The sequence below is a fragment of the Lonchura striata genome, chromosome 22 (assembly GCF_046129695.1).
Source record: "Lonchura striata isolate bLonStr1 chromosome 22, bLonStr1.mat, whole genome shotgun sequence".
Classification (NCBI taxonomy): Eukaryota; Metazoa; Chordata; class Aves; order Passeriformes; family Estrildidae; genus Lonchura; species Lonchura striata.
In genome coordinates this window covers 8,273,226-8,293,536 of record NC_134624.1, presented here as the reverse complement: position 1 = coordinate 8,293,536, position 20,311 = coordinate 8,273,226, and the positions used below count along the sequence as shown (strand labels likewise).

The 20,311-nt window shown below is 52.1% G+C and overlaps 1 protein-coding gene across 2 annotated transcripts in view; it reads right to left on the bottom strand.

Moving 5' to 3' along the window:
• Positions 1–5,200: 5,200 nt before the first annotated feature.
• The window catches only part of RXRA (retinoid X receptor alpha), a 101,133-nt gene continuing 86,022 nt past the window's right edge, over positions 5,201–20,311 (bottom strand). For both annotated transcript variants that reach the window (XM_021543580.3, XM_077787911.1), the window contains exons 6-10: positions 17,989–18,118; positions 14,637–14,769; positions 12,936–13,027; positions 11,289–11,394; positions 5,201–8,048 (exon numbers count right to left, since the gene is read on the bottom strand). In XM_021543580.3, the coding sequence (XP_021399255.2) occupies positions 7,901–8,048; positions 11,289–11,394; positions 12,936–13,027; positions 14,637–14,769; positions 17,989–18,118 (609 nt within the window). In that variant the 3' untranslated portion in view covers positions 5,201–7,900. The remainder of the gene's footprint in view (positions 8,049–11,288; positions 11,395–12,935; positions 13,028–14,636; positions 14,770–17,988; positions 18,119–20,311) is intronic.

The window sequence follows — 20,311 nt, the reverse complement described above, 5'->3', positions numbered from 1 at the left end:
GGTATCAGGGAAATCGGGAGGAGAGTCAAAACAGGCACTTGGATCTCTGTAGAAGCTGGAAAAACAACAGCGACTTGGCCGAGGTGCAAACCTCCTCCTTCTCCTCCTCGAGGGAGGGCAGAAGAGCAGAGCCCTTCCCAGGTTTGGGGCTCTGGGAGTGCTCCCCAAGCAGAGAACACGGCAGGAACCAAACACAAGATTAAAAAAAAAAAAAAAAAAAAAAAAAAAAAAAAAAAAAAAAAACCAACCAAACAAAAAAGAAACAAAAATTTAAAAAAAAAAACAAAAACCCAAAACAAAAACAAACAAAAAACAAAACACACCCCCACCCAAAAAACCAAACAAAAAAACCCACAAAAAAAAGCAAAACCAACCAAACAAACAAAAAAACCCCAAAAAAACCCCAAAAATCAGTGGCCAGCTTTCTTTTCTGTTTTGAGCATAGTTAAAAATAGAAGGAAAAAGAAAAGAAAAGACTTTCAGAGGGAGATGCGGTGTCCCGAGCAGAGGGCAGCAGTGACCCGGGCAGCGCACGGAGCATCCCGGCGCTGCCCCGCGCATCCCGCCCGCTCCACCCGGGAGAAGGGGCCGAGCCCTGGTCGGGAGGTCAATATTGGTCAATATTTACTCTGCAAACACCGAGGTTAACGAGGCACACAAGCCGCTGCGCAGCTGGGGTGGGAGCGTGGCCGGCCGGGCGCTGCCGCCTCCCTGGGGGCTCCCGAAGCGGGGCACGGAGTGGGAATGGGCAAAATTGGGGAAAAAACCCCTGTGCACCTTCCCCTGCCCTCCACAAACCTCCTGCCGGTGCTCCCTGAGTGACAAAACCTCGTTTTTCCCAAATGAGAAAAGACACATCGGCGCTAACGCAGCTGAAATTCTGATTTTCCATCTATTTTCCACCTCCATCCGCCGGAGGATTTATCCCGGCTGGAAACACGAGAAGAGCGAGTTCCATCTCATTTACACCTGGAAATAAATCCAGGTTAAGGCTCCTGGTGCACCACCCTCTGCTCTCCTGCTCCGGGGACTACCCCAGGAGGGATTTGGGCTACCAAACATCGCCATCATCCCGTGCTGGAAGTGCCCCCGGATTTTGGAACCCTGGATGCTGAGAATTTGAAACTTTCTGTGCTGAAGGGCACAGACCCACAGGAGAACTCTGCATTGACCTGAGGCCACAGAACAGGCTTTGAAAAATGATTAATAGCAGTGGGATTAGGGGTGTGGAGCTGGTTAGAAGTAACATCACAGAGTGGAAAACTTAAGAGTTTGGGGTTTTAGAATATAGAAATAAATATGAAGCAAGATGGAGGATTTAGGGTGGAGGCAGGTTATTCTTCACCTTTTTCTTCCTTCTTTTTCCTTCTTCTTCACCTTCTTCCTTCTTCACCTTCTTCACCTTCTTCTTCCTTCTTCACCTTCTTTTTCCTTCTTCCTTCTTCACCTTCTTCTTCTTCACTTTCTTCTTCTTCTTCACCTTCTTCCTTCTTCACCTTCTTCTTCACTTTCTTCTTCTTCTTCACCTTCTTCTTCTTCCTTCTTCACCTTCTTCTTCCTCCTTCTCCATGGGTTTGGGTGATTTGTGACTGGACAGAAAAATCCACATTGCGGCCTTGGGGGGTCGGTTATTGGGTTACAAGGGAAAATAATCCAGGTGTCCTTTCTTAATGGGATAGTTTAGTTTTAAAAGATTTTCTAACAAGAGTTAATTAGCCATTCTGTGCCCTGCTAATGAAAACGCTGCCGAGCTCATGGTTTGAGGCTGTGACACGGATAAGGAATAACCAACACCTGAGTCTGAACATGGAATTCCCTCTCAATCCCGACCTCTTGTTCTCCTGTTTTAATTTCTGTATTGAAGTTCTCACCTGTGAGTCAACAAAGACAAAAGCCTGGGTTGCTTTAGCCAGGTCTGCAGGCTGTGGTACCACCTCTAGCTGACACAAGCCCTGACAGTCCTTTTTCAACTTGGTTAATTAGAAGACCTTTTTTCCAGAAAGTTTTGATAATGTTACCTCAGTTACATTCTTCCATTACACTAAAACAGTTAAACAAGTTAAGATGTTGGCTCAGTAAAGAAATAAATGCCACCTCTATTATAATCAGTAATTCAGCTGAACAGTTGATTTGATGGTTTGAGCTTTGCACCTTGGCTGAAGGAACTCTGTGAAGTAGTTTTGTTCTCAAAGTAATGAGTGTAGTTTCAGTAGCAATACCCTGTATACCTCAGAGTGTGCAGAAAATAGTAGTTAAATCAATGTTTAGCATTTCAAATGGTTTAACAGAACGGGGGAACTGTTGGAGAGGATAGATAAATATAATTATTCATAAATAATACAGCCAGGATGAGGACACTCCTCTCTGCTGGCTGGACAACGCCCCTCGGATGGGCCCAGGGGTGAAGTGGACTGTTCACCTCACCCCGAGAAATTGGGATTCCCTCGGAGCCGGGGGTGGCCTTGGTGCCAGCCGGGGGCACAGATGCCATCGCTGGGCACCCCCGAGCCACAAAGGGAGGGGAGATCCCACGTGGGAAATACCTGGAAAAGGGAAGGAGTCCCTGGGAGAGCTGGGGCTGCTCGTCCTGCAGCCAGCCCGGCTTTCCTTGGATCTGCAGTGCCCCCCCAGTGAACAACTCGAGACACACCAATAAGAACAAACGAGGACTTGCACTGGGTTATATTTTAAAATGCTCATATATTTTCTTTTTTTTTTTTTCTCCTTTTTTCTTTTTCTCTTTTTTTTTTTTCTTCTCATTTTTATCCTTCTCATTTTTTTCCCCCCACGATGCTAATACAATTGTTCTCAAAATACTGGCGTTTCCAGCAGCAGTTCTTTCTTTTTTTTTTTTTTTTAATTTTTTTTTTTTTTTAACCTTTTTTTTTTGTCGTTTTTGAAGTGAATAATAATAATATACGGTAGTGATTTCACAGTAAAACAGACCTGCAGGAACGCCAGAGATACGTGACAAAAAGACACCCCCAGACCAGCCCTCCCCTCCCTCCCACCCCCCTCCCATCCCCAAAAAGATTTTGGAAGTGGGGGGGAAAAAAAAAATAAAAAGTTCATTCAAAAAAATTATTTCAAAAGAGATTTCATATAAAGCCTTTAAAACATGGTCAGAAGTTTCTCCCTCTTCTCCAGATCCCTGTGGCTGAACACTTACAGAGAGAAAGAGAGAAAAAATAGAGAGAGTTTATAACAATCTCTGTAGAAGAAACAAAACAATCCAGGAAAGAAAATATCCAAGGATATGGTAAGGGATAAAATTACATTTGTACAAAAATAGATTTTTAACTTTATTGACGCTTTAGATATTTTTTTTCCTTATCTCTTTTTTTTTTTTGTAATTCTAAATTTTAATGTCTTTTTTTTTTTTTTATTCTATGTATCCCATAGCCAAGGCATCCATCACTAAGTATTGGGAATTGCTAAAGCTATTCTTTACTCCAAACCACCTGCTTAAAAGAGAGAAAAACAAAAGAAAAGAAGAAAAAAGAAAAGAAGAAAAACAAAAGAAAAGAAGAAAAAGGAAACAAAAAGAAGAAAAACAAAACAAAAAGGCATCTTAAAATAGATGCAGTTCCTTTGTCTCGAGGAATAAAAATCCAGATTTGGCATCTGCCAATTCGGAAAGGGATTCAGATACAATGGGAGCAAAAATAAAAAGCGAGGAGAGGGAAAAAACAAAACCAAAACAAAACTAAAAAACACCAAAAAACCAGGAAAAATAAGCGACTTAAACCACAAAAAGCCAGGAAAAGTCTGTAATTGCTACAGTTCTCTAAGTGTATATGTGAGTGGGGTATTTATCATACAGTGTCGGTATCTACAGCACACACACGGACACACAGACACCCCGAGCCAGCCCCTGTGGGGTCAGCACAGCCCCAGCCCTGGTTTTGGGGTCAGCCATCCTGCTTTTGGGACCTTCAACCTAGCCAGCTTTTGGGATCAGCAGCCAATCCTGATTTTGGGATCAGCCTGCTTTTGGGGTCAGCAGCTCAATCTGCTTTTGGGACCATCAACCCAGTCTGGTTTTGGGGCTATCAACCTAGCCACCTTTTGGGATCAGCAGCCAATTCTGATTTTGAGACCAGCAGCCCATCCTGTTTTTGGGACCAACCAGCCTGCTTTTGGGACCATCAACCCATCCTGCTTTTGGGGTCAGTCTGCTTTTGGGGCCATCAACCCCCTTCTGTTTTTGGGACCAGCACCCCATCCTGCTTTTGGGATCAGCAGCCCAATCTGTTTTTGGGGTCAGCAGCCCATCCTGCTTTTGGGGTCAGCCTGCTTTTGGGATCAGCAGCCCAATCTGCCTTTTGGATCACCAGCCCATCCTGCTTTTGGGACCATCAGCCCATCCTGTTTTTGGGGTCAGCAGCCCATCCTGCTTTTGGGGCCATCAGCCCATCCTGTTTTTGGGGTCAGCAGCCCATCCTGCTTTTGGGATCAGCAGCCCAATCTGCCTTTTGGACCATCAGCCCATCCTGTTTTTGGGGTCAGCAGCCCATCCTGCTTTTGGGACCATCAGCCCATCCTGCTTTTGGGACCATCAGCCCATCCTGTTTTTGGGGTCAGCAGCCCATCCTGCTTTTGGGGCCATCAGCCCATCCTGTTTTTGGGGTCAGCAGCCCATCCTGTTTTTGGGACCATCAGCCCATCCTGCTTTTGGGGCCATCAACCCCATCCTGGTTTTGGGACCATCAGCCCATCCTGGTTTTGGGACCATCAGCCCATCCTGGTTTTGGGGTCAGCAGCCCATCCTGGTTTTGGGACCATCAGCCCATCCTGTTTTTGGGGTCAGCAGCCCAGCCCTTCCCACACCCCCTGCCCCAAAGGGCCCCAGGGGCGCTCCTGGATGGTTCCAGTGCCAAGGGAAGCTGGGCATGGCCTGGAGGGGCTTGGGGCGGGTGGGACGTGCAGCAGCTGGCTGAGAGGCTGATGTTGGTGCAACCTTTAAAAATTAAAGATTGTCCCACTAACAAGGAGGAGTTAAAATAAGCATCACAAAGCAGATTTTTGCAAGAGTACTGAGAGCTGGTGGAGTCCACATCCCAGCCTCTCTAGGGAATCCTGTGCTTTTTGTTTTCCCTCAGCCACCTCAGCTCTCCTCACTCAGCCTTATCATGATGAGGACAACAACAACAACAAATAAAAGCCCAAAGTGAAAAGAATACAAAGGAAAGACTGGAACTCATGCAAAGCTCGTTGCTTTAAGGCTGTTCCCAACACACAAAAGCTTCTCCTTCCCCCGGGAAGGGCTGGGGTGAGGATGGAGGGGCTGGGCCGGGCTTTGGGGGATCAGGGAATCCCAACTCCCTTTCACCAGCTGAGAAGTGAAATCCCCAGGACAAGGCTCAGCCTTTCCCAAAATCCTCTCCTCCACGGGCATGGATTGAGGCTGTGCTGCTCCAGCAGGGAAACTGAGGCACGGGGATGATCCTGAGCTGGAACTTGGGGCCTGCAAAGCCTCCCCCTTGTCAGATGCTAATGGGGATGGGATGGGATGGGATGGGATGGGATGGGATGGGATGGGATGGGATGGGATGGGATGGGATGGGATGGGATGGGATGGGATGGGGAGGAGGTTTGGATGGAAATGGGATGAGAAGGTTTGGGATGGGATAAGGAGATTGGGATGGGATGGGATGGGATGGGGACAGATGGGAGGAAAGGGGATGGAAGATGATGGAACGTGACAGAATGGAAAGGGATGGGATGGAATAGGATGGGACAGGACAGGATGGGGCGAGATGAGAAGGTTTGGGATGGGATGGGACAGGATCTCCCACCGTGCCACCCTGCAGCCACCACAGCACCCAAGAGCCTCTCCCCAGCCCTCCCCCAGGAAAAAGCAGCTCCACCCACCAGAGACCAGCAGGTTTATCCCAGTGCAACATCCACCAACTTCCCCAAAACCTTTCCTCGTGCCAAGCAAGTGCCAGGCTCCTTTCTGCCAGGGCCTGGGGGCTGCCCAGGGGCTGGGTGGGCTCGGGGCTCTGCCACCTCCCTGCACCCCGCCGGGGCTGCGCCAGCCTCCCGCTGGCAGGGAACAGCCTGCTCGTGTTTGCTGGCACCCTCGCCAGATTTCATTCCTCCTGCCTCGTTTTCTTGGCAAATTCTTGCAGGGTGAAGCTGTTTAATAATATTTTCAGTGGCTTGCAGGCTGCTGGGGAAACAGAGCCAAGGCGCTCTGCCTGCCTCTGCCGATTCGCCACGTCGGGCCAGCCCCAGGGGGAGCTGCCACCTGAAATCCTGAGTGGGTTTTGAATTTTGGAGCTGCAGGGGATGGAGCTGGGCACTGCAGCTGCCAGCTGGGACCACAACAGGCAGGGGGCAACAGTGTCCCCTCCAAAACAGAGCTGGGAGTGAGGTGGTGGGTGCTGCTCCATCCCCTCCAGGAACAAAGGAGGAGTTTTCAACCAGCTGCAAACCATGGGGAGCAACAAGAGGATCTTGGGGACCCTCATCCTCTGCTTTTTAAAGCACAGAGAATGTGGAAATGCTGGGGAAGCCCTTGGCCACAGGCACCTCCTTCTCAGGGGAAAACCCTTCCCAAAATCCCTCATCATTCCCTCTGCTTTTTCTCCAACTCGTGGAGACACCTGATGAGGAGGAGGTGAAGGGGGGAGATCTCTCCCTTGTTGACCTCTGGCCACACACTCCCAGGGGAGTCCCATCCCGTGGGGTTGGGGGGACACATTCCTGTCCCCAAAACCCTGCCCAGCTCCCCGCTGTCACACCAAGACTCAAGGAAAGGGTTGTGCAAAAGCCAAGGTGCTTTCGGTGCTCTCAGAATCCCGGAGAGGACAGGGAGGATGGTGCTGCCACATCCCCCACGGGGGAGATCCAGGGCAGGGGGAGCCCTGTTCTTGCTTCACCACTAATTAACAGCTGCAATTAAGCAGCCTGGCCGAACACTCCCACTAAACTGTTGCCTTGCAGTGTTTTGCAGGGCTGAAAGAACAGGAGCAGCCTCCTGGGTGAGCCAAAACCCCGAAACGCTGGACTGGGGTCACGGCAGGATGCTGGGGCAGCACTGGGGTGACACTGGGATGAACTGGGGTGGCACTGGGATGAACTGGGGCAGCACTGGGATGAACTGGGATGCCTGCTGAGGGCAGCAAGCCCCCAGGAGCTGGGGAAGGGCCACGGGGAGTCCCTGGCAGCCTTTAAAGCAAGTGTTGCAGCTGGCTCACTCCACACCTCTGGGGAGAGCAGCGATGCCCTGGCACCCTCCGGGGTGGCCAAAGGGCATTCCCTGCACCAGGGCTGTGTTTTGGGATTCAGCTCAATCCCAAATCCTCAGGAAGAGGAAGGAGAAAGCTCTGTGCAGCCACGGGTGACTCATTCAGGGGGCACCGCCTCTCCCTCCGCAAAGTAACTACCGAGACTACTAAGAATAGTTAAAAACCAAAAATAGAATTTTTTTTCTTTTTTTTTTTCTTTTTTTTTTTTTTTTTGTCTTCTTCTTCTCTTTTTTCCAAAAACTCCATCCTCTGAAAATAGCCCAGCTGCAATCTGGCAGAGTCCAACCACTCCCCCTCAGGCTCGTCCAAACCCCACTGCCCCGAGGGGCTGGCACCGTCCTTGTCCCCAGGGGAGTTGGGGAGGGGGTTGGTGACACCAGCCCGTGGTGGCTCATCCCAAACCTCATGGCACGGCGAGGGGGTTGGCAAAGCTCTCTCCGCTCCCACTTCTCTACGGGCAGCACGGGGAAGCAGCGAGCAGGTCTGGAGACGCAGCAGTGACAGCGAACGGACAGGGGGGCGGGCGACGAGGGGCCGGGGGTCCCCCGGAGCAGACGAGGGACACGGGCTGGGGGGCCGAGGAAAGCAGAAAAAAGGGCCCCGAGGGAGCCCGGCCGGGCGAGGGACTGACCCAGCAGAGGTCTCTAAGTCATTTGGTGCGGCGCTTCCAGCATCTCCATCAAGAAGGTGTCGATGGGCGTGTCGCCTATTAGCTTGAAGAAGAAGAGGTGCTCCAGGCATTTGAGGCCGATGGATCGCAGGGCTGGGAGGCGGAGCAGGAGCTTGGCAAACCTGGGGGAAAGGAGACACGGCACGGTCAGGCATCCCCAAGTGCAGCCTTGCTTCTGTCCCGGTCCCCTCCTCAAGTTTGGAGTCGGAGTTCTTGCTGCCAAATGGTGGGGATGCACCCAGAGCTGTGCGGGGAAATGTCAGGAATTCTGGCCCAGCCTCGGGGAGATTCACAACAAACACGTGCTGGGAACGGAGCTGAGATATGAAACAAGAAAGGAAAGGACAGCCCTGAAGCAGAGGGGCACCCCAAGGTGCTCCTGGGGTCCCTGCACTGCAGCCATCCAGAGGAGGCACCCCGGGATCAGCCTTGGCACTGGCAGCGCTGCAAGCAGCATCAGCAGCTCAAGTTTTGGTCAGGGAAATGGGCTGGAGGAGATGCCCAGTGGGGTGAGCTGGCACCTGGCTGGGTGATGCCCCTTTTCCTGCAGGCCCTGGCACTCCTGAGCAGCCCCAGCAGCCCTCACTGGGCTTGGAGCTGAGCCCTGGGGCTGCTGGCCAGGCAGGGTGACACCAGGGGCCCAGCCAGGGCTGAGGATCCTTGTATGCAACCATTCAGAGGAGGCACCCCGGGATCAGCCTTGGCACTGGCAGTGCTGCAAGCAGCATCAGCAGCTCGGGTTTTGGTCAGGGAAAAGGGCAAAAAGCTGGGAAGGGGCTGGAGGAGATGCCCAGGGGGGTGAGCTGGCACTTGGCTGGTTGATGCCCCTTTTCCTGCAGGCTCTGGGCACTCCTGAGCAGCCCCAGCAGGTGCTCCCCTTTTCCCAGGAGCAGAACCAGGGGTTCTCCCCTTTTCCCAGGGCTCTGAGGAGGGCAAACAAAACCAAAAACCCTTTCCCCACACCCTGCCCTGCCTGGAGCAGATGGTTTCAGGTCACAGCAGGGCTGGGGAGAGCTGGCAGCAGTGAGCCATCCTCAGCAGGGAAAAGCTGCTGGGTGTGGGGCTCAGAGGGTGACAAGAAACTCTGGGGCCAGGAGAAAGCCACCAGCTCCTGCAAGAGAGCTTTGGAGCACCCCAGGTGCCACTGGATGTCACCTCCTTGTGTGAGTGCTCCCAGGCCAGGGAAAAAGCCCTTTAATGGCCACAGCAGAGCCATCAGCTTTTCCTGCTGCAAAATCAGGGCTTGAACAGCAGCAAAGGGCCAGGGAGAATGGGACCTTGCAGAAAACACACACGGAGACATGCACAAGCTCACAGATATTCTATATGCATGCACAGTTCCCTCTCCCTATTTTTTTTTAATTTTTTTTTTTTTTCTGCTGAGCTGGCGAGAACGGTGGGAGCAGAGCCAGGAAAAACAAATCAGTCATACCATCCCATTCAGGAAGTTTCACTTTAAACCAAACCAGATGATGGCTCCAGCCCTGGGATATGTTTAACTGTGAGATAACCAGCCCAGAGCACAACGTGGCAGGGCAGGGAGGGGAGAGAAGAGCCCTGATTCCTGATTCCCTGAGGCTGCTGGGTGTCACGTAGGCAACCCAGCCCCCCCTGGGGCAGGGGGAGCAGAGCTGGGTTTTTCCTGGAAATGCCTTTCTGTGCAGAAAAATTCCCTTTTGGTGTTTACAGGGTGCTCCCAAGCTGCTGCTGGGTGGGGATTTGGGGCACCTGCAAAAGTGGGGATTCCAGAAATCCCACAGCACGGAGCAGGGGAAGGTCCCAGACATGGCTCAACCACAGGGAGAACTTGTTTGCAGCCCCAGGAAGATGCCCAGAGTTTCAGAGAACTTTGGGGAGCTCTTGTGCAAGCCCAGCCCATGGGTTCATCCTCTTGAGGCACCTCCTGGGATGGTGCCACCACTGAGGGATGCAGGGCACAGGCACAGCGCTCAGGACATCCCTGAACCCCTCAGGTCTGCACCAAGGATGGGTGTGAACACCACACAAGAAAGTTCCCAGCCCAAGGTCACTCCAAGGCAGTGAGAGATTAAATTGCAGAGCCCCTGGTGCAGCTTCTGGGCTGCACACACTCCCTGTGAGCACTGAGGCAGAGCCCTGGGGAGCTGCTGGCTCAGTGGCTGTGCTGCCAGGCGTGGTGGCTTGGTGGGGGTTTGGGGAGTGGGGCTGTCCCTGTGCCACCCCCTGTGTGTGCCAGGGCTGCAGATCCTGCACAGTGTGCAAAGCAAGAGCTCGCCCCAGCGAGGGAATCATCCAGAAGAGCTGCTGGCCATGATTCCCAAGGCAGCTCTCCTGGTGCCAGAACAGCTCTTCTGCAACACCACAACTGCCAAAGTCCAGGGTCTGGCTCTGGGTTTGCTCCAGAAATGCAATTTAATGAAGCTTTCTGGAAGAGGAGAGGTGACAGCCCTGCTCCTTGCCCTGTGCTCATCCCTCCACCCCCCAGCTCACCACAAACCAAGCACACCCCATGGCACCCTCATCCCCGCTCTGCCTGCCTCAAACCAACCAGCAATCCCTTCACAACACACCTTTCTTCATCTGCCAGCACTCTGGCACCCAAAACGGGGGGAAAACCAACTCCAGCATCACTTCTGAGGGAGGGCACGCTCTGCCCACTGCTCTCACTGCTGTGAAAGCATCCTTTTCATTTAACCATCCACACGGGGCCAGGAATGCAGGTGACATGCAAATCCCTGGGCTGTTTTTCCCCAACTTTCATGCACCAGTAGCAGCTTCCAGTGCTTTGCTTGCTTTCTCAAGAAGCTGTCAGGAACTGAACTGGCAGTTGCCAGCTCCAGGCTGTAACTGGGAAAATGCGCCCACTCAGCTCCAGAGCTGTCCAGGAACACATTCCTAATCCCCCCTCCCATTCCCAGCTGGATTGGGGGAGGCAGGGAGGGGAGAAAAAGAGCATCAATTGAGGCTTTCACTTCCCAGCAATGATGCTCATCTGCCACTGAAAATTAACTCCATGTGAGTCCTATTTTTGCTGCGGTTTCGCTGGCCGTGGTTTCCAAAAGGGAAATGATACCCCCTTCCCTTCCCTTCCCTTCCCACATGTGCTCATCCCACTGCTGGGGCTGGGGGAGCTGGGGGCAGCTCCTCAGCTCTGCCCACCTTGCTGGATTTCCTGGCAAGGGAATAAAGAGCTCTGTGCACTGCACGGGGGAGGATTTTTAGGGATGCTGGCAGCTGGGGTGGGTAGAAATGAGGGGTTTGTCCATAAGGAATCACTGGGAACAGAGAGCCCAGAGCAGAGAGGGGACCCTGGGGGCTGCAGCACCCATTGCAGGGGGTTTGCAGGGGGGGAAGGTGCAAGAGGAGGGGCACAGGGAGCTCACCTGCCGGGCTGGTCGGGGTATTTGTGTTTGCAGTAAGCCTCTAGTGATGCATACACCTTCTCCCGCAGTGCCTCCACCTCTGCTGGGTTCGACAGCCCCTTGGAGTCTGAAAGGCAACCCAAAAACCATCAGCCAAACACAGGAAGCCCTCTGTGCACTCCCCTCCATCTCTTCCAGCCCCACCAAAGCGTGGCTGCAGGCTCAGAGCTCCAGGGATTTGGGGAGCACTCAAGAGGTTTACCCCACAATTACAGATTTTTCCTCAACCTCACACCCCAGCCCCAAATGTTTTGGCTCATTCCAGTGGTCCCAGACCCTCATTTCAAAGGGTTTTATTCCCCCTCCAGCACTGTGGTGGGGCTGAAGGAGAAGCCCCTGCTCTGGCACAGCCCCCAGGACAGGACACAGCGAGGATCTGTTTTTAGCAGGGTGAAAGGGACAGTGCAGAAATCGATATCCCCAAGCACATGTGCCACGGGAACCTCTCCACATTCCCCTTCTTTGACCATATACAGCTAATCCCAAATTACAGACAATAAATTACTGCTGATTACAAGGAGGTGGGGGGGGCGCGACTAAAAAAAAACCACCAAACTGGTCAAGAAGAAAAACAAACCCAAAAAAAATGTAATAAACACTGCTGGAACAGCCTGGCCTGGCTTTGGTGGGAAAATCCAGGCAAGGAGCTGTGCTTGGGCACAAACTGTGCTCTGGGAGGGCAGGGTGGTGCTGGATGGGGAGGTTTGTCCTTGGCTGCCATCTGGTTCTGCTCTGATCCACTCTGAAATGCAGAGATCCCCCCAGAGAGCTGTGCAGGTATGTGCAGGCTTGGCTCCTGCTGCACAGGGATTTGCTCCCTGGATTGTTGGAGAAAAACCCTGGCACTGAAATTTCTTCTTCCCTTGGGCAGCTGGGGCTGAGAGGGAAAAGGGAACAGCATGACCAGAGTCTGTGGAACTGTGGTCAAAAATGGAGGGTTTGGTGTATTTTATGAGCACATTTCATGTCTTTCAGCCTCTCCAGGTCTGCAAAGGGCTTTTCCTGAAATGCAGGTAATAAAAGCCCATGGATGGCGAGGTTGGGAAGCAGAGACAATTATCTCCATGCTCTGGTGTTGCTCTAATCCATATTTTTCTCTTCAACAACATCCAGATCTCACTTTGTTCCAATTCAGGGACAATTCCCTCAAGAACCTGAACTTTCTTTTCACAGTCACTCTGAAAGGGGGAGATCTGACAGGACAGGAATGGCTGTAAATTGAACAAGAGTAGGCTTAGACTGGATTTTGGGAAGAAATCCTTCCCTGTGAGGATGCTTCAACCCTGGCACAGGGTGCCCAGAGAAGCTGTGGCTGTCCCTGGATCCCTGGAAATGTCCAAGGCCAGGCTGGACAGGGCTTGGAGCAACCTGGGACAGTGCAAAATCCCTGCCTATGGCAGGAGCTTTGGAACAAGATGAACTTTAAGATCCTTCCCAAACCAAACCAACTTTCACCCCTGCCTCCCTTCCTGCCCTATGGCATCTGGGTGCCCTCTGCTATTTCCAATAAAAAATATAAAAAGCAGGGGCTTTTTGGGGGAAGAAAAGGAGCCAAAAAGGACGGAAGAGCAGGCAAGAGGGGCCAGGAGAGCAGAGCCAGGCACGGACCGGGGTTGAAGAGGACGATGGCTCGCAGGCAGCCCAGCTCTGTCTTGTCCATCAGCATGTCCCTCATTTTGGACACCAGTTCTGTCAGTACTCTGCAAAAGGACAGAGAAAGCACAGAGTCAGCATGAAAGGAAATAAAACAAAAGGGAATGAAAAGCCCCAGGTGTCAGAGGCAGAGAGAGAAGCTCCGGTCACGTTTAACGAACTCGGGGATGGTGCTGGCCTAGACCAGCTGAGGATGTGGCCTCATTTTCCTCCTCCATCAAAAATAGCTCATTAGGAACATCAATAGTTCCTGTGAGATACAACAGGGACCATAAAAACCGCCTTCATCCATTCACCGAGAGGCTCTGGCACCTGAGAAAGCTGCCTAAAAATAAAAAATAACAATAAAAACCCACCCCAACAGGTATCTAAAAGTAATTTCCTCTGCCGGTAATTTTTATTGCTCCCTTTGCTCTTACTGAAGGTGTCGGTCTTGAAGTATTTTCCACTGATTGCCCAGTTTTTCATGTTAGATCCTGCAGCAAAGTCATGATCTTGCACTTATGACCTCACAGGAACAAATGATGTCACCCAGGTCCGAAGAACAATTTCCTCACCGAGCAGAGCAGCAAAGGTGATTTGGTTTCAACTCAAGATGAGTCTCAGGGAGAGAAATCAACATTTCAGCAGCGTCTGGAGTCACGCTGTGGGTCAAACACCCTGCAAGTCTGGCTTTAAAACACTTTCCCAAAGGCTGGGATTAAAGAGCCCTCGGGACACGCCTGTGGAACCTGCTGAGCATCACCAGGGCCTTCTCATTGTGCAAATTGTTGGAATCTGAGGTATTGATGATTCCCAGATTGTAAAAGTCTCTGTCTTTCAGCCCCGCTGCCAAAGCAGAAGCCATAATTGGTCTGTGCTGGTTTCCAGGTTGTTTATTCTGTTTATCTCTCACATGTTCTGCTGCCCTGCCCAGCTCTGTCCTGCAGGGCAGCGTGTGGGGCTCTGCCCTCAGTGGGATGTGACAAACATTAAATACCAGAAACTCCCTGGGCTGGATTGACAAGAACGTGCCAATATCTGTCACCTACGTTGGACAGTGTGTTCCCAGCCTGAACCAACAGAAAAATGCCAACACCACAGTGAGACATGGAGGGCATGAAGAGGAGAAAAAGGACAAGGCACACCCAATTTCCTCCATCTTGTCCCCTTTGGACCCCTCATCTAGAATCCTAAAATTTTACTTTTGCACCTGTGCCACACTTAATTATTACTCATATCAAACACTCAGAGCTTGTAATTCATGCTGTAAGATTGAAAACTCTTTTCCATGGACAGAGATCACAGCCAGTGTCTCTGGGGGCTCTGTCCAGGGGGGTTCCTGACCCCTGCCAGGGTCCCAGGGCAGCCAGAGGGAAGCCCTGGATTTCCACAGCAAATCAAATCACGGCTTGGTCCAATTAAAGATGAAAAGGAACAAAGGAGTGGCCTCCTCGTAACGTTAGAAGGCATCTGGAGCCCATGAAAGGGGCTTTGATTTGCACTGGGCAGCCTCCTCCCTGTTTGGGGCCGTTGGTTTGTTGGTAGGTTTGAGAGGAGGGGTTTTTTCATGGGATGGAACCCCCAGCAGGGAGGGAGGCAGTTTGGGGTGCAGCCAGGGCTGGGGGTGTCCGGGCACGGTGGTGGACGGGAGCCCAGCCCTCCATCCCTGCCCACCTGTCGAAGATGGCCCCGACGCCGGCGCTGTGGGCGCTGTTCCGGTGCACGTGCAGCCCCGTGGCCAGCAGGATCCCGTCCTTCACGGCTATGGAGCGGTGGGAGAAGGAGGCAATTAGGAGCTCGTTCCACCCTGGGGAGGAGAAAACCAGCGAGGCTGCAGGTTAGGGCCATGGGATCCTCGGGGGGTTTGGGATTCGGTGAGGTCGCCTGTCTAACAGCAGGAGGAAAGCGCCTTTGGTGCAGGAACGTGGCTGGATGTGGGAAGGGAAGGGGGAGCCAGCTTTTTCTTGGATGTCAGGGAAGGAAAAAAAACATCAGGAACCCAGTGCACTAAAAATAAAGCTAATAAGGGGAGCAGTTTCCTCTATAAACCGTGCAGACACTGAGCAAACAGCTCTGCCTGAAGCTCCCAGTGGGTGTGGAGCCCCCCTCTGCCCTCAGCCTCCCAGCAGCTCCAGCCCTATCAGCACTTGCTATCAGCTCATCAGGCTCCTCCTCAGGCCACAGAAGTTCATTCACCAGCCCTGAGCCCTGAAAAAAGCACCACGAAATCTCTGGCTTTATTTGTGGCTTTGCTGCTCCTGCCATGAAAGCACTGGGAGGGATTGGGGCTGTTCTCTGCACAGTCCCACGTCTGTGACTGCTTCCACAGCTGCTTGGAAAACAGGTTTTAGTCTTATCAGCTGGACAGGCTGCTTTGGGATGTGGTAATGACATCCTCTGAGCCCAGACTGACAGGGAAGGAAAGGGAGATGTGACCTCCACACCTTGCAGCTCCCCTTCCCAATCCAACACCTCTTCAGTTCCTAAATCCATCACAGGCTGAGCTCCAAAATTCCTGAAACAAAGCTCCAACAAGATGAAATGCTGGCAAGCTTGAAGGGTGGAAATCTGAGTGACTTCCAGCCAGGAGCAGCATCTTCACTAAGACAAGAGGGGGTCTTCAGCAACACCCTTGGCCTGAACATGTTCTGGAGTCCTGGTCCAGAAACCTCAGGATATTTGGATTTAGGTTTTTGTTTTTTTTTTTTTTTTTTTCCAGGCTGGAAAAGCAACACAACAATATCCCTCACCTCTCCTGTCACAAGAGCACATCTCACTGCCTGGAATAAACACAAGGCCCATGTGTGCTGTATTTACCTTCTGCTGCAGCCCTGGGCTGTGCCATCAGAAATGTTGACAAGGAATAAAGTTCACTCTTTCCTAAGTGGCCACAGGATGTTTCCACCCCAGCCACGGGAACATTTCTTTGGCTATTTACTGGGTGAGGCCTGGCACTTTCACAGGGATTGCGACACTGTGAAACCTGAGGGGGATGGAGGAGAAGGAGCCTGCAGGAAAACCCTGCTCCCAGGAGGAAGAGGAACTCCCAGGAGGCAGATCCATGGGAATTTGTCACACAGCCTCACAGCAGCTCCTGGAACCACAGCTGGCTTTCCACACCCACTCCAAACTGGGCTTATTCCAGTGCAGGAGTGCTGGATTCATCAGCATCCTTCCTCTGGATTATTCCCACGTAGAGCTGGGATGTTTCAGCTGAAAAGGGGAAAATTTTCCTACCTTGGCTTTCACCAGAGTATCCCCAAAGAGCTGCCAAGACAGAGGCAGGTAGGAAAAACTCACTATAACCACAGGCAGCAAATTGGAATTAGAGAGCAACCAAGTCTCCCCTGAGAGTTCTGCATTTCAGCCCAAGCTCTGGAGTGGCAGAGCAGAATTCTGTGACTCCTTTCTCACCAAACAGGGTGGCTGCAGCCTCCAGGGCTGCTCTGGCTCTTCTGGCATGGGGAAGGCACTCTGGCAGAGCAGTGCCCATCCTGTCAATCCACCTCCCTGCCAAGTTTCCCCACCAGCCCTACAAAGCCAGCTGCAGCTGCAGGGATGTAACGCTCAGCATCCTTTGCCAGGCTGGGAAAACATCAGGTTATTCCTGTCTCAGCTTGGAAACAAGAGAACCAGTGGAAAACACGCCTAAAAAGTCAGGTTTCCTTCCCTTCCAAACAGCTCAGAGAGGGAGTGTTTTTAAATGATTCAGGATTTAAGCAGAGCTGCTGCCAGCCCATCCAGCACTGCTCCTCCAGAGCTGTGTGCTCCACTTGTTTTGCCTCCCAGGATGCCTGACTGAGGCTCTTAGCTGGATTTTAGTGCTTCAATATTTCATGGGCAGCTGTTCTCAGCAGGCCACTCAATAATACATCCAGCCACTGGTTAGAAGACCTGGGGAAGGTTATCTGAGGCTCTGGCAGAGCTGTCTGGAGCATGGAGCTCCAGGGAGCTGCTCAGCAGTCTCAGGGGTTGAGCCACCACGAAATTTGGGATGTGATGGGGCTGGCAGCCCCTCTCCTGCTGTGTGGAGTGAGTCACAAACAGAGAACACAGGTCAGGAGTTCTCCAGCTCCACTTTTAATCAGCTGCTTGCTAAAGAGAGAGGAAAATCTGAACTGCCATGGTGGGTTTGGGTTCCAATTCCCAAGAGCTTTGTCTGAGTTCAGCTCTTTGCAGAAAGCCCTCAAAGATCTCAGGGAAGCAGAGAAGCTTCCCTGCTCATCCCCTTTCACAAGAGGCTCCAGAAATCCTCTTCAAATCCACACTTGGGATGTTCCACAGGGCCCAGAGCCAGCTCTGCCAAAATCCATGGAGCTTGGTGACACCTTCACCTACGGGCTGCAGGACCTGAACAAAAGTGAATTTGGGGGAAATAAAAGGAACTTTAAAAGTACCAAGGACTTCAAAGTCCCTGGCTTACAAAGAACTCCATGTCTCAAACACATCCTTCCCGAGCTCTGCTCCTGGTTTCTTGCCCTCCATAAGCTTTGTACAGCAGCAGGAGCTTGAATCCACTCGACAGGGTGAATTCCTACAGCCAACTGCTTCCACCTCCCAAATCCTGCTCCTGCAGCCCCCCTCCTGCACAAGGAAATTTAAAATAAGCCCTGAGAGTTCTATTTTCATCTTGGTGGGTGGGAGAAGAAGTGAGATGTACTTTTCTCTCCTTTCTGGTTTTAATTATGATCAAACATTTCAGTTTGACGAAATTTCACGGGGGCTTGAGCCTGCTTGGTCTTTCAAGGCTCAATTTGGGAGGAAGGCAGAGTTTAACTCCTTTGGTTTAAGTCATCCAGCACCCATCTCTGAGTTCCTCATGGACCAGAGATGAAGCTGGGCCATTTTGGATCCAATTCACCAACACATCCCATGGAAGGCTTTCAAAATCCTATTTAAAAACCAAATGATCAGAGCCTATCAAGAATCAATGAAAGATTTTCAAGCTGCCAGGACCTAAATCTGAGGGTCCAGCCCGTCCCAGGGGACATTCAGCACTGCCCACGTGGGGACAGATGTCACTCACCTGCTCTGAGCAAGATGACCTGGTCATCCAGGGGCAGCTCGGAGAAGTGGGGGATCCTCTTGGCCCACTCCACCAGGGTGAAGAGCTGTTTGTCTGCTGCCTGGCAGATGTTTGTCACCGGGTCATTGGGCTGCCAAAAAAAATAAAATAAAGATGGAAATGCTTGGAAAAGGCAAAGTGAGGAAAAGAGAGGCTGGAGGAGCAGCCTGCCTGCCATCCCCGAGGTGGGTGCTGTCACCCACAGGCACTGGAAGTGATTTGGCTGCTCCACCACAAGGGTTGTAATAGTTTTTAGCAAGCCCCAACATGGGAATTGGGAGTGCTGAGACTTCATATCCATCACCCTGACTGATGAATCCAAGCAGCTCCAGCCTGGGGAAGGGCAAACTCCAGCATCTCTCAGCTTCATAAACCAGCACCAGAGGGGGCATTACAGAAAGAAAAGAGAAAACCCCTTTCCTTTGAAATATTATCCAGTAACAAAAACCATCTGCTCTCAAGGAGGACAGTCAGCCTAAACACAGCAAATCCCTGTTTAAAGGAACTGCTCCCAGCTCAAGTGGATTTGTGATTAGGAACTGGAAGAGCCTGTTTAACCCTGGGGAAGGCTGAGCTCGCTGATCCACGTGTGTCTGTAGGGTTTACCTCTCTGGACAGGGATCTATGAACCCTTCCCGTCTCCCACTGTAATCCCTGCTGATATCCAGCAGCTTGCATTGTACAATTAGCTTCTCTCCATGCCCTTAAATGAGCAGTTTCCAAACTGCAGAAGTGTTTTCCTCAGCCCTGGCTCTCAGGGGGAAGGGCAGACACCAGTGTCCAGGCTGGGCAGGGCAGGACCACATCACCAAGTCACCCCTCAGAGCCCTGCCCAGCACCCTGGCAGCAAACCCAACAGCTCTGTGCCTCGGTGGCCAACATCTCCCATCCTCCAGGCTTAAAATAGCCAGGATTTGGCAAGCTCGGGGCACCTGCCTTGGAAGTATTTCCACCTGTCGCGTGCAGAGATGGATGGGCACAGGCTGGCACAGGGATGTGCCCCCCTCGTCCCACCCCACTCCAGCAGCTCCCCCAGGGCATTCTCACTGCCAGGGAGCTGGGGCTCTTCCCTGAGGAGGGAGAGGTGAGCAGAGCCTGGGTTTTTCCTGGGAGAAGGAGATACGATGGGATTTCCCCGGAACAAGGGGAAAAGCCAGAAGTGTCTGGGAGGAGGAGCTTTGCAGGGTTCAGGGTTTCACTGGGAATGCTGGTATTCAGAGGCAGGAAGGGAGAGAAGGGACACCAGAGGTGTCATCCCTGACTGCTCGGCCAGCTGGAGAATCCTGGCATCCAGGTGAGGTGGGATGGGGATCGTGGACTGTGCTCCAGCAGAACCCAACCCTTCCAGCAACAAGTGACTGCAGAGCCCCACAGAAGGGATAATTTAGGTAAATTAGATGTTTTTGCCAAGGCTTTCATCAGGGCAGGCTCCAGGTGCCCCAGCCCTGGCTGTCCCTCCGTGGGCAGCACAAGCTGTCCCCAAACTCTGGTGCTCCAAAGCCTCATCCTCGGCTTCAGTTCCACCTCAGATGGCAATTCCTGGAACCACCACAGCTCTTCCTGGCAGAACCTGATCACTGGAGCCTGAAAAGCAGCTAAAAGTGTCCAGAGGGCCCTGCCTGGCTCCAGGAGGGGAATGGCAGTGCTGGAAAGCCTCCCTGTGCACGGAAAGCAAATCCCCTCCTGCAGCAAATAGCAAGGGCACGGTGCCGGGGTGTGACAGAGCCAAAGGGCACCTGATCCTCCTGGAAAACTGCAGCTTGGAGGCACCTTCCAGAAAATGGTGACTTGAAACCAGGCCTTCAAAGGCCAGTTAAAACCTAATGGGGAGGAGAGCTCTCAGTTACAGGCTTTGCCTTCTGGCCAGGATCCCATCCCAGGCCGTGCTTGCAGGGCAGGAGCCCAAATTCCCAAGGCATGGGGCAGAGGCAAAGCCACCCCCTGGGACAGGGACGTGGCACAAGGGGACAGCCACAGACACGAGAGCAGGACAAGGGGGAATGGATCTGAACTAAAAGAGAGTGGGGTTAAAGCAGATATTAGGGAAAAATTCTTCCCTGGGAGGGTGGGGAGGCCCTGGCACAGCGTGTCCAGAGAAGCTGTGGCTGCTCCATCCCTGGAGGAGTTCAATGCCAGGCTGGATGCAGCCTGGAGAAGCTGGGAGAGTGGAAGGTGCTTTTAAGATGATTTTGAGGTTTTAAGATGATTTTAAGGTCCATTCTAACCCATTCTGTGTGGGAGACAAGGGTGCTAATCCCTAAATCACCCTGCCATCCCCATCCCA